Source organism: Pipistrellus hanaki (assembly GCF_964339955.1).
Source record: "Pipistrellus hanaki genome assembly, chromosome: 3".
Classification (NCBI taxonomy): domain Eukaryota; kingdom Metazoa; phylum Chordata; class Mammalia; order Chiroptera; family Vespertilionidae; genus Pipistrellus; species Pipistrellus hanaki.
The window spans coordinates 88154794-88168876 of NC_140505.1; the positions used below are offsets into that span (position 1 = coordinate 88154794).

General features: G+C 40.3%; 2 protein-coding genes across 7 annotated transcripts in view; both read right to left on the bottom strand.

The window, feature by feature from the left end:
• SMAD9 (SMAD family member 9) overlaps positions 1-8241 on the bottom strand; it is a 109141-nt gene extending 100900 nt beyond the window's left edge. For 5 of the 6 annotated variants that reach the window (XM_084879573.1, XM_084879572.1, XM_084879571.1 and 2 more), the window contains exon 1: positions 8084-8241. The gene's annotated coding sequence lies outside the window, so the exon portion shown is untranslated. Of the gene's footprint in view, positions 1-7980; positions 8013-8083 lie in introns of those variants that run through there. The other variant, XM_084879570.1, reaches the window with a different exon arrangement.
• LOC311619666 (general transcription factor II-I repeat domain-containing protein 2-like) overlaps positions 1-10739 on the bottom strand; it is a gene marked incomplete at its 5' end in the record, with an annotated part of 100051 nt that extends 89312 nt beyond the window's left edge. The window contains one exon of the mRNA XM_084878234.1: positions 8930-10739. Coding sequence (XP_084734360.1) covers positions 8937-10739 — 1803 coding nt within the window. The 3' untranslated portion in view covers positions 8930-8936. The remainder of the gene's footprint in view (positions 1-8929) is intronic.
• Positions 10740-14083: the final 3344 nt, after the last annotated feature.

The window sequence follows — 14083 nt, forward strand, 5'->3', positions numbered from 1 at the left end:
GATTCAACAAGGAAATAGAATTGTTATGAACATATATGCATCCAATATAGGAACACTCAAGAATATCAATAAACTCTTAATGGATTTTAAGGGAGAGATTTACGGCAATACAGTCATAATAGGGAACTGTAACACCCCACTGACATCACTGGATAGATCTTCCAGTCAAAAAATTAAGGAAACAGAGGCCTTAAATGACATACGAGATCAATGGATTTAACTGATATTTACAGAACATTTCACTCCAAAGCAACACAATATACATTTTCAAAGACAGACCACATGTTAGGGCACAAACAAGACTATAAAAATTCAAGAAGATTGATATAATACCAAGCATCTCCTCAGATGACAATGTCATGAAGTTAGAATTCAACTACGGTAAAAAAGTTCAAAAACACTCTTACATGGAGGCTAAATTGCATGTTATTAAACAATGAATGGATTGTTAAACAATAAGAACTAGTAAGAAATTAAAAACTTCCTACAAACAAATGAAAATTAACACACAACCACCCAAACCCTCTGGAAAATGGTGAAAGCAGTTCTGAGAGGGAAATTCATAGCACTACAGGCCTTCCTCAAGAAACAAGAAAAAGAAATAACAAAATGTCTAACCCTATAACTAAGTGAATTAGAAAGAGAATAACAAAACAAAAAAACCCAGGGGAAATTATAAGGATCATAATGGAAATAAATGACATAGATACTAAAAACAAAAAACAAAAAGTGTAAAAGATCAATAAATTCAAGAGACTGTTCATCAAAAGATTGATGTACCTCTAGCCAGACTCATCAAGAAACAAAGAGAGGATAAACAAATAAATAAAATCAGAAATTAAAGAGACTATATAACATAGAAATACAAAGGATTGTAAGCAAATACTATGAACAACTATATGCCAACAAACTGGACAACCTGGGTAAAACGGACAAATTCCTAGAAACATACAATCTTCCAAAACTTAATCAGGAAAAATCAGAAAACCTGAGTAGTCCAATAACAACTGATGAAATTGAAGCAATCATTGAAAAACTTTCAGTAAACAAAAGTCCAGTATGGGATAGATTTACAGATATTTGACCAAACATTCAAAGAAGAACTAACACCTATCCTCTACAAATATTCAAAAAAAAAAAAAAAAAAATACAGGAGGAAGGAACACTGCCAATCTCTTTCTATGAAGCCAGCATTACCCTAAGTCCAAACCCAGATAAAGACACAATGAAAAAAGAATTGTTTTTTTTAGCACAGATGCTAAAATCCTCAACAAAATATTAGCAAATCGGATTCAGCAATATATTAAAAAGATCATACAACATGATCACGTGCTATTTATTCTGGGTATGCAAGACTGGTATATTTGCAAATCAATAAATGTGATACGTCACATAAACAAATTGAAAGATAAAATCCACATGATCACATCAATATATGCAGGAAAAGCATTCAACAAAATCTAGTACCCTTTTTTGATAAAAACTCTCAGTAAAGTGGTAATAGAGGGATCATACCTCAACATAATACAGGCCATATAAGACAAACCTACAGCCAACATCATACTCAAATATACATTCTTCCAAAACTCAATCAGAAAGAATCAGAAAATCTGAGTAGGCCAGTAACAACTGATGAAATTGAAAAACTGGCAAAAACTAGTGTTTCCTTTTAAGAACTTGAATAAGACAAGGATGTCCACTTTTATCACTCTTATTCAACACTAGAAGTCCCTTTTCTCTGAAAGAATTTCGTGCCAAAAATCTTTCAGGGCGGGATATTAGACAGACCTCCAGAGCAAGGACAATGGGCCAGGTACAGAAACTCACTAAGGCAGAAAGCTTCAGATGCCTAGCAAAAGGCAAAACTGGGAAAATAAGAACCTTACCCGAGGGTAATCTTTCCTCCCCTAGCATATCACTGATCATGGGGTTTGGGCCCCAGGTCTTTTCTATCACTGATCAGGCGATTAGACACCCCCAACCTTTTCCTTACTAGAGATAAAACTAGGTCTCAAATGTATTTCAGCTCCAGGCCCAGAAGAGCAAAACCAGACAAATTACACCATAGCTTCTTCAGGACCAGCTTTTATCTCCTATATCACTCAACAGGTTTCCTTAGCCTTGGGTATCACATATAAACTCCACTCAGCATAACACCCCCAATCTTCAGGGAAAATAAAAAATGAACCGCACCCTAAAGAAGAATAGAGCCAAACTATTATATGTCAGGAGGCTCATCTGCATTGGAATTGGGTATTGCCAAATGCCCTGCTCAGGATTAAAATAGCATCCTGAAGTGTGCTTGTTTGAGTTCCTACAAATAACATATGGGTGACCCTTTCAGGCTACTATAGGAACAGATGCATATAGAAATCATAATGTTAAAAATTAAGAATTATATGCAGCATCTTAATAAAATACTGACTGTAATTAATGATTTGGCATGTGCTAGGGATTTTTCTGTCACAAATCCACTGCATCCTTTGTAGATGAGACAGAGTTCTTTTCAAAACGTGGGAAACCAGATCACCAGACAATCAACATGGATGGGAATCTGGGATGTGCTTCTCAGCATTTCAATTGCTCTGACACTGACAGGGGTGAAGCCCTGGATCCATGATACCAGAGTTTTCACAAATTCGTGTACTAGACTTCTAGTTTGTATATATTGGGAAATGGTCATCACAATAAATCTAGTTAAACATCTGTCACCCTGCATAGCTACAACATTTTTTTTCTTGTGATGAGAACTTTTAAATATGTAGCAACTTTCAAATATGAAATATAGGATTAATAACTATAATTGCTATGACTTATTTATTTTTTAACTAGAAATTTGTATCTTTTGACCCATTTTGCCTACATGCCACCCCTCTTCACCACCAATCTGTTCTCTGTATGTATGAGTGTGTGTTTTTTGTTGCCCCCCTAAGATACCACATATAAATGAAACTAAACATCTTTATTCCTTCTTCTGTTCAAAAGATCTCACATTTTAAAAAATATCTGCTGCTGAATTTTTAATAACACTATCAATATATAAATACAAACATGTCCAACACAAAACTAGAACAAAATAAACTTTTTAAATTTATAATTTACCTGCTTTATCACTCTCAGCTCAAAGGAAAGCTTCTAAATGAGGAGGACACTGAGGGGCAAAAATACACACTGGGGAATGAGAGCAAATTTTCTTCAATGATTCAAATTTGTAGAACTATAAAAGCCAAATGGACATTCTAATTTCATTTGCAGAATAAAAGCTGTGTCACTGAATGTTATATCACCCAGTGGACTAGTATCTCTTATGCTAGCTAGTTAGCCTCTAATATAAACATGATTTATTTAAAATTAATGTGACCTAAGATTAGTGCTTTTAGAAACAAGGAATTTTAAAAAATATTTTTATTTCTCTTATTTACATGATCATATGTTATGAAATGTAACCAAATTAATTCTTAGATGTACAAAGCCATATAAACAAATAGGCAGAAAATATATAAAATAGTTTTTAGAAACTTTCTATTAAAAATTACACTCCATGCAAATCATACATCTGTTAAGAGATTCAAATTCAGAATATATAAAGAACTCCACAATTTAACAACAAGACAAACAACCAAATTCAAAAGTGGGCAAAGCACTTCAATAGATATTTCTCCAAAGAAGATATACAAATGGCCAATAAGTATATGATAAGAGGCTAAACATCCTTGATCATTAGGAAAATGCAAATAAAACCACAGTGAGATACCACTTCACATCCATTAGGATGGTTATTATAAAAGAAGTAAAAATCACTCAACTGGAAAAGAAAAAAGAAAAAAGAAACCAAAAATATGAAGATAGTGTAAAGAGCCTCTGGGACAACTTCAAGCATACCAACATCCGAATTATGAGGGTGCCAGAAGAAGAGAGAGAGTAAGATGCTGAAAAACTATTTGAAGAAATAATGACAGAAAACTTCCCCCACCTGGTGAAAGAAATAGACTTTCAAGTCCAGGAAGCTCAGAGAACCCCAAAAAAAAGGAATCCAAAGAGGACCACACCAAGACACATCATAATTAAAATGCCAAGAGCAAAGACAAGGAGGGTATATTAAAAGCAGCAAAAGAGCCAAAACTGGTTTGGCTTAATGGATAGAGCATCAGCCTGTAGACTGAAAGGTCCCAGGTTTGATTCTGGTCAAGTGCATGTACCTTGGATGCGGGCACATCCACAGTAGGGGGTGTGCAAGAGGCAGCTGATCAATGATTCTCTCTCATCGATGTTTCTAACTATCTATCCCTCTCCCTTCCTCTCTGTAAAAAATCAATAAGATATATTTTTAAAAAATAAAAGCAGCAAGAGAAAAACAGTTACCAACAAGGGAAAACCCATACAATTGTCAGCTGATTTCTCAACAGAAACTATGTAGGCCAGATGGGAGTGGCAAGAAATATTCAAAGTGATGAATAGTAAGAACCTCCAACCAAGATTACTCTACCCAGCAAAGCTATCATTTAGAATTGAAGATCAAATAAAGAGCTTCACGGATAAGAAAAAGCTAAAGGAGTTCATCACCACCAAGCCAGTATTATATGAAATGCTGAAAGGTATTTTTTAAGAAGAGGAAGAAGAAGGAAAAGGTAAAGATAAAAATTATGAACAACAAATACATATCTATCAACAAGTGATTCTAAAAATCAAGTGAATAAAAAATCTGATGAACAGAATAACCTGGTCACTGTAATAGAATCAGGGGCATAGAAAGGGAGTGGACTGATAATTCTCTAGGTGAAAGAGGTGTGAGGGTGCTGGAAAAGACTGGACAAAAATCATACACCTATGTATGAGGACAGTGGAGGGTGGTTAAGGGCAGAGGGTGGAGTGGGACCTGGGTGGAGGGGAGCTATAAGGGGGACAAAAAGAGGAACAATTGTAATAATCTGAACAATAAAGATTTATTAAAACAAACAAATAAATAAATAAATAAATAAATAAATAAATAAATAAATAAATGATTTATGCTTTCAATATAGTACTATATTTCCTGTCTTACTCTGGACACTTCCCTATTTCTGAATTCTTTTTTAGATGTTAATTAAAATCTGCTCTAAGATTCATTAGTGCTTTATAATTTAATATAGTATGCTTTTCAAATTTAAATAAACACCTTATTTTCCATAACCTTCACCTTCCCTTAAATCAGAATACATTCTGTGGATCAGTATTATTTCAAACATATTAAGCAGAATATAATGAAATTGTTATTCTGTTTTTCTGCAGAGGGAATGTCAGATATAAACTAGTTAGTTATCTAAGTGTTATAGTGACCACTTATTAAACAATATCTCTCCACTTTGGCGAAGAAATGTATATTCTCATTAATCAGAATTAAAACTATTTGTAAAACTGAAGTTAAATATTTTAATATTTATAGAATAATTTCTTGACAGACTTTTTTGTCCAGCTGATTGCACAATTAGAGAGGATAAACAAGTTTACCAGTTATTATTTATAGATATTCTTGGTAATGTTTCATTAAAAAGCAAATCTCTTCTTTGACATTCCTTGTCTTAGGCAATTAGAAATGCATAGTTGACATCTATGAATAATATCTGATTACTCATTAACTGGAGATATAAAAATAAAAGAAAAAGATTTTAAGAAGAGTCAAATAGCTCATCCCAACTTTAAAATATTGATGACAAAAGTGTGAGAATTGTAAAATACTTAGGGTTTAACCTAAAACTTGTTTTTACCTTTGATTTTTAGTAAGCACTGTGCTGATAAAAAAAATGAGTTTGCTCAGATCAAGAATATATTGGCACTCTCTTAAACACAGCCTGAAACTGAGAGTGGGGAAGGACATGTAATGAGAATAGAGGCACAGTTGTCTAACAATTATTCACCTCACTAACTATAGATAAGAAGTTTTCTTACAGACCCTAGGAAACTGGAGGATGAAACAGTCCTGTAAAAAATAAGACACCTCCATGGGTCCATTACTCAGAAAAGAAATAACATTTTGAGAACAAACCAAGGACAGGACATGCTTTGATTTGGTTGCTGCACCTGGACCCTGACCTCCTCTGGTATGCTGACCTGGAATGCTGACCATTCTCCAGTCCCAGGAACAGGCTGAGCTGTTTGTAACATCGTAGATTAGCCACCTGGTTATCAAACTTTGAGCTCCTGAAGGTGGGACTGCAGACTCTACCCTCCCCTTTCCATGGTACATTTTAGGTCCCAGCTGCATGTAACTATCTTCTCCCTGGTGTGTAATAACCAGCCAACTGGCATGGGAGGATAGACAGATTTTTATGGATGACCTGCTGCTCTCCCATACTGCCGGCAGTATTGGAATAAGTGCTCATATATGATTCAACCCAGTCTCTGCTTAAATTGGCTCAAGTGGTGACAGTCAGCCCAGACCCCTTGGTTGTCTGGTTACAATACCAGGGAGCTAAAGCACAAAACATTTCTGACAAAGTTAGCCAGTCAAGCATAAAAAAGGGAATTGGTTGTGTCAGAATAGTTGACTTGGCATGGATGAAGGCAATTATTATCACTAAAAGTTGTTTCTATTATTTGAAACTTATGTCATATTATGTTTAAAGTGCTCCTTATTTGTAAACTATTACATCATTTCCGTTTCTGCAGTGTCCTTCTTGGATAACCACAGACTTGAAAGTGGTCCAAAATCTTGTTCATGGTTTTCTACAAGCACAGGGAAACTCAAGTGTTGGATTGTCTATCTGGAGTTATGAGGATTTATTTGGGTTTTACTTTACTTTCTTTTTAAATATAGATCACTATTTAAAAATGTAAACATCCAATGGCATTCCCTTTCAACAACAGGAATCTTGAAGCAGAAACCTATAGTATTAACATTTCACTCACCCAGAAGGATGCCCCAAATGCTTAAGGCCAAGGAGGTAGCATTATTAAATAAATGCCTTATGACTTTACAGTTATCCTCTATTATTCTTCCTAACCCACATTTCCAAAAGGCCACTGGATAAATTAGGCAGGGCACTGAAACAATATTTGTAAATATTTGAACTAACTGAAAGCAATCCACGTTGCTCTGAGGGTGTGTCTGTGAATTACTGGGTAAAGAATTTACATGCAAGTTTATTCCAAACTAGATTTACATCATTTGTAGGTTATTTTTTAGGAGTACCAGTTCTAGCCCAGAAACATGTCAACAGAGTATTTCTAAACTATCACTTCAAATTACCACTGTAGAGGGTGGGAGGAGGAAGGAATAGGAACTGGAAGATTTGTCAGCTCCTTTCCCCTCCTCTTCCTTCCCATCACAATGCTGGCGTCACTTAGTCTCTGGTATCTGTTCCCGACTTCGCCACTCTCCTCTCTGTAGAGAGTTGGCACCCAATGGCAGGCGAGGGGAAAGATAAACATCCCAGTTTTCAACACAATCTAAGCGATAGCCCAGAGACACTTGAAGAACGGTCCTAACTTTGCCGCACCACACTTCTTCAGCCTCAAAGGTAAGCAGAGCAAAAAATCTAGGCGACAGAAAGTCCGAGAGGCCAGGTGAATCACACCTCCATCTCTCCACTGTCCCACCCACCACACACACTCCAGCCACAGCAAACGGTTACTCAGCTCCCAGGTCCTCGGGCTACGCCCCCGCGCGGTGCCAGCCCCAGGAGCGAAGAGCAAGCCCGCATTCCTGCCCACGTCCTGGGCCACAGCCGTGCACAGCGGGCATCCGCCAAGAGAGAAGCATCCTCTGACAGGTCCCAGGTGCCAGCAGCTGGGCGGCTGCGGCCTGGAGAAGAGAGCAGAGCACTCTGTCAACTCCCAGGAGCTGCCCACTCCGGCTCCTGGACCCCATCCCCCAGCCCACCCAGACAGGCTCCGTCAAGAAATACCCACACACCAACAGCCTCAAGGCTTCCCTTAAGCTGGAAAAGCATACCCACACTCGCACGCGCTCTCCCGGCTTGTGCAGGGGAGCTCACGTGTTACCTGTCCCCCTGTCGGCACTCATTCCTCTCCCCACCCCAAGTCTGGCTGTTCCCCATCCCGCGGTGGGTCCCCGGCCGCCAGCTCCGAACACCCGAGCACTTACGGCCTGGCTGCGCGCGCCCCGTGGCTGCTGTCTCCACGCTGGAGGTGGGGACCAAATCTGCGGCTGCAGCGGCCCCAGCCCCAGTCCCAGCCCCAGCCGGCGTCAGTCAGGCTGGAGCCTCCGAGACTCAGCGCCCATATTAGTGCGCCGACCTGGAAAGCTGCCAGCCGTCTTGCTCGCGGTGCCGCGCCGCCGCCGGGCGCCGGCAGCTTAGGGAGCCTGCGCCAAGCTGAAGCGCAGCCCACCACGCGCTCACTTGGGAGGAAATTTGCTGCAGGCACCTCGCAGCCAGAGCCCATGACCCCTGGCCTGGTTGTCTTCTATGTCTTCCTGCGAAACCGCAGGCTTGCCTCTGTCCGAGACCAAGCCCCTCTCTGGGACCACGGTGCAGGGGTCTATCAACGTTATCACTTCATTTCTCCTGCCCGTACCCACTCCTCCCAGCACCCCTCGCCACCCTCCATCACCCACCTTCACCCATTACCGCTAACCCCAGAGACTTCTTTATGGAGCCTAAGACCCAAGAAGAATTGTTACCAGCAGAGATATAAGACCAACAAATCTTATATCCACTCTGATGGTTACTGTTACTTGCCCCTTGTTCCTTATTAGCTTTTCAGAGTAAAGAGGATAATTTTGGCCGAAACCCGTTTGGCTCAGTGGATAGAGCAGGGGTCCTCAAACTTTTTAAAGTGGGGGCCAGATCACGGTCCCTCAGAGAGCTGGAGGGCCGGACTATATGAACTACTAATTCCTACCCACACTGCACATATCTTATTTCACAAAAAGGTAACAAATACAATATAAATAAAATGAAGAACATTTATAAATAAACAGATCACTTACCAGTATTTCAATGGGAACTGTGGGCCTGCTTTTGGCTAATGAGATGGTCAATGTCCGGTTCCATATTTGTCACTGCTAGTCGTAACAAGTGATGCAAGTGGGCATCAGTTAATCTTGATCTGGTTGGAGATTTCAGATGTTTCATTCTTGAAAAAGTCTGTTCACAGACATAAGTGCTACCAAAGATGGTTACCATTTTGAGTGCATGGTTCCTGATATTTGGATATGTCTCAGAGGGGAGAGATGCATAGAAATTCAGAAGGCTACTTGACTTGAATGCGTCTTTCAGAGAGTCACAATTCTGCAGTTCAGCCAGTTCCATTTGGTAAATTGTAAGGACATTTTCAATCTCAACAGAAAATGGGTTACGAAAAAGCTGTATGTCCTGTTCATGGAGATGAAGCTCTTTGAATCTAAATTGAAACTCCTTTTGCAACAATTCCAGTGAATCCACACATGTTTTCTTTGGGAATGCAACCAATGGTTTGTCCGCTGACAGGTTTTGAATTGTTGGGAGATGGCTGAAGTTTTCCTCCTTTACTTGTTTGATGAGAAGGCCTAATTTTACTTCAAAAGCTTTCACATGCGATGCCATATCACAGATGAGCTTCCCCTTTCCTTGAAGTTGCAGATTGAAACTGTTGAGTAGCTCTGTTATATCTGTCAGAAAGGCAAGGTGCCATTTCCATTCTGCATCATTGAGCTCTGGTACTTCTTTGTTTTTTGAAAGTAGAAAAGCTGTAATCTGCGGAAGTAAGTCATAGAAACATTTCAAAACTCTCCCTCTACTCAGCCAACGAACTTCTGTGTGGTACAGAACATCCTCATGGGCAACTTTTAGCTCAGACAGAAATTCCTGAAATTGTCTGTGGTTTAGTGCATGAACTCTAATGAAATTAACACAAGATACCACAATTTTCATAACAGAGTCCCACTTCAGTGATTTAAAACACAGCGCTTGTTGGTGGATGAGGCAGTGTATGGCAATTGGATGAGGATGGTTATGTTTGTCCATCTCTTGTTTAATGTGAGCAATTACTCCTTTCTTAGACCCCACCATGCTAGGAGCACCATCAGTTGTCACACTGGCTAGTTTAGCCCAGTCCAGCTCCAAACCATTCACAGTTTGGCAAACCTTTTCATATATATCCACTCCTGTGGTTGTACCTTTGATACTTTGCAGTGCAGCAAGCTCTTCTGTGACTTCAAAATACTCATTTGTCCCACGCATAAAAATGAGAAGTTGGGCAGAATCACGAACATCATTGCTTTCGTCGAGTGCCAAGGAAAAATAGCAAAGTTTTTTTGCAGAGTTTTGCAAATGGTGCTGCAAATTGTCTCCCATTTCTTCAGTCCTTCGTGTCATTGTAGCTCCTGAAAGACTCACTGCACTAAATAAATCGGCCTTCTCTGGACACATCTCTTTGGCAACAGAAAGAAGGCATTCTTTAACAAATTCTCCCTTCACAAATGGTCTGCCATTGCGCTCTATTAGCTTGGCAACTTGAAAACTTGCCCGCAGTGATGAAATATTTAGCTGCTTCTGCTTCACAAAAGTATTTTGCTGAGTTGTCAGTGTATGTTTCAGTTTTAATATTTTATCTTTTCTCACTTCCCCGACCAAACAATCATATTTATCTTTATGTTGAGTTTGATAGTGGCGTCGCAAATTGTATTCTTTGAAGACAGCAACTATATTCTGGCATATCAGACACACAGCTTTTTCTTTGTACCGCGTGAAAAAGTAATCATAAGTCCACTGTTCTTTGAATATCCTACACTCGGAGTCAATTTTTCTTTTTCTTGACATCATTGTTTCCTAGGGATTCCAAATTGCTATTAGTAAAATACTAATATGTGTGTGTGTGTATGTATATATATATATATATATACATACACACACACACAGTGTATGAACTCCCATTAGTAGGTCTCTGCCCCCGATGTGGACACTTACCTCTTGCAGGCTTTTCTAAGCAGACCAGCTCAGTCCCTATATAACGGCCAAATTGATATGTTCGGAATCAGCATGTGAACACTGAAAAGGAAATGCAAAATGCATATAAAATTTTTAATGTAAACCCCTTAAAAAGGCTTTAATCGTCTTTTTACACTGGAGTTGACTTTCTGGTTTGGAATGGGCCTGGCTATATTAGTAGAAAGATGCGATCAGGGTTGCCTCATGGAAAAAAAAGGCTGTTGGCTGGGGCGGCATGCTGTCAGTCTCAATTCTTCCACAAAGAGACTTGGTCCAAGTCCCCACCCCCCCACCCCCCACCTGGCAGAATTTTGATTTCTCATATCAGCACCGAACACCTTCCCCCCAAAACTGGCAGAATTTTCCATATGGGCAATTCAGCACCGAAGCCCTGACCTCCCAACCACCCCCCACCGCCCACCCCCCAACTGGCAGAATTTTGATTTCAGCACCGAATGCCCCACCACCACCCCCAAAGGGGAATTTTCATATGAGTCACCAACCCCCCACCCCCCAATCGGGCAGAAACCCCCCATCTGGCAAAAATTTCTTTCTATGGCACTTTCAACCGACCTTTGGTGAAGGCAGTGGAGGGAGAGGAGGAGAACCTCACTGACAGGCAGGCACAGCACACAGACACCACGTTGCCTGGGGGTGAAGCGGGCGCCTTTTTACATCATTGCCGCACAGCACAGCACAGACGTGCCTGTGTGGCGGCACGTCGCACGCTCTGAGCCCCAGCAGGCACTGTGCTCTTAAAGAGGCAGAGGGGTCAGAGCGGCCGTGCAGTGACAGTGTATATTCAGGTCCTGGCGGCCGAACTGTAACACCTCGGTTGCGCTCACTGCCCAAAAAACCTGGCGGGCCGGATCAGACTCCTCTGTGGGCCGCATGTGGCCCGCGGGCCATAATTTGAAGACCCCTGGGATAGAGCGTCGGCCTGGTGACTGAAAGGTCCCGGGTTCAATTCCGGTCAAGGGCATGTGCCTTGGTTGCGGGCACATCCCCAGTGGGGGTGTGTGCAAGAGGCAGCTGGTCGATGTTTCTCTCTCATCGACGTTTCTAACTCTCTCTCCCTCTCAATTCCTCTCTATGTAAAATCAATAAAATATATTTTTTTAAAAAAAGGAGGATAATTTTGCCCATGGACTACACCAGAGCAACTGGTTTGCGCTGGTGTAGGCAGAAGAAAATCTATTCATTCTTGAGTAGTAAATGGTGCTTAAAACTAGTTATATAATTATGTGGATTGTCATTTTCTTATGCATATTTATTTTGCTTAACAGCCATTAAGATTTAATAATATCTAATCTAACAGAGATACAATTTTATGGGCACTGAGCAACATTAATGAAGAACCTTGCCTCAAGGGCTGACTACACCCTGGCTTTTGAGGTCATTATGGGCTCCTACTAATACTTTTAAGAAATGCCAGTAGCCGAAACCGGTGTGGCTCAATGGATAGAGCGTCGGCCTGCGGACTTAAAGGTCCCGGATTCGATTCCGGTCAAGGGCATGTACCTTGGCTGCGGGCAGATCCCCCGGTAGGGCGTGTGCAAGAGGCAGCTGATAGATGTTTCTCTCTCATCGATATTTCTAGCTCTCTATCCCTCTTCCTTCATCTCTGTAAAAAAAAAACCAATAAAATAAAAAAAAAGAGAAAGAAATGCCAACAACATACTGAGCCAGGAGCTCTTTATAGAAAATGCATTTACTGCAGAAGTGAAAATAGAAGAAAGCCACATAGGACTTATTCAATTTGCTCCTGTGTATAAGAAAATCAGTCCTCCAAAAGGTCCAGGTACCCCAGTAATGTACTAGTAAATGTACTTAACTGCCTTGTACTTAACTGCTTTGTCTGGTTCTCAAAGCACTGCATTTTCCTTCTATGGTAGAAATAATTTTTGCATTATCATACTGTTGTAGTTAAGCAATGACCTTGTTTAAAACAGCATTTGTAGAAGAACCTTAAACTCAAATTTAAATCAACTTTCTGCAGCTGACCCATTTGCCTCTGCTCTAGACTAGATGTTAAGCTTGAGATTGCTCTGAGTGTGAAACACCAGGAAACATTTGGAAAAGACACAGATTGTGTTTGATATTTATTGCAAGTAAACTAGGTCCTCAGAATTGATACCACTCAGAAGAGGCTCACTTTTTTCTTAGTGTTGTTAAACCTCACTGGAAGACGTTTTTTCCATTGATTTTTTAGAGATAATGAAAGGGAGGGGAAGAGACACAAAAAGAGAAACAACATCGACTGATTGCCTTCCTCCTCAAGTCCTAAGTTATCCAGCTGGAGATTGAACCTGCAACCAAGGACCATGCCTTTGGCTGAAATCAAACCCAAAATCCTTCAGTTCCCCGGGCCAACTCTCCAACAATTGAGGAGAAGCGGCCCACTCTTTAAAAAATATATCCTATATAATAAAAGCCTAATATGCTAAGTGTCTGGTCCTCTATTCAACCAATCAAAGTGTAATATGCTAATGATAAGCTAAGGCCGCTCAACCGCTCACTACCCTGTTTTCCCGAAAATAAGACAGTGTCTTATATTAATTTTTGCTCCCAAAGATGCGCTAGGTCTTATTTTCAGGGGATGTCTTATTTTTCCATGAAGAAGAATATGGTACACATTTATTTTAAATGAAAATAAAGGAAATTTATTACCTGTATACGGTAGGGTAGTATGGTAGTTGTCAACACAAACCAGACAAACTGTGAATCCTACAGTATCAAGAATTTACTCATTTATTTAATGGCAATCATGTCATCATCTTCTGGAACATCATCATAACAATCCAATTCCTTAATTTCCTGGTGAATTTCTTGTGACTCCATTTCTTTCAGAATCAGTGGACCAAATCTCTCATGTTTAGCAGAGGGGGGCCTTATTTTCAGGAGGATGCCTTATATTTCACTCAGAAGGAAACCTGTAAGTAGGTCTTATTTTCGGAGGATGTCTTATTTTCAGGGAAACACGGTATAATGTGCAATATCCAGCATGGGGCAGACGCTCCAACTGGTAGGTTAGCTTGCTGCTTTGGTCCAGCAAATCAGGACTGAGCGAGACAGGCTGGACACCCTGGAGCCCTCCTGCAGTCCCTCCCCAGCTGGCTAATCTCCTGTGTTCCTCTCTAGCCCCGCTCATGCACCAGTGGGTCCCTCAGCCCTTT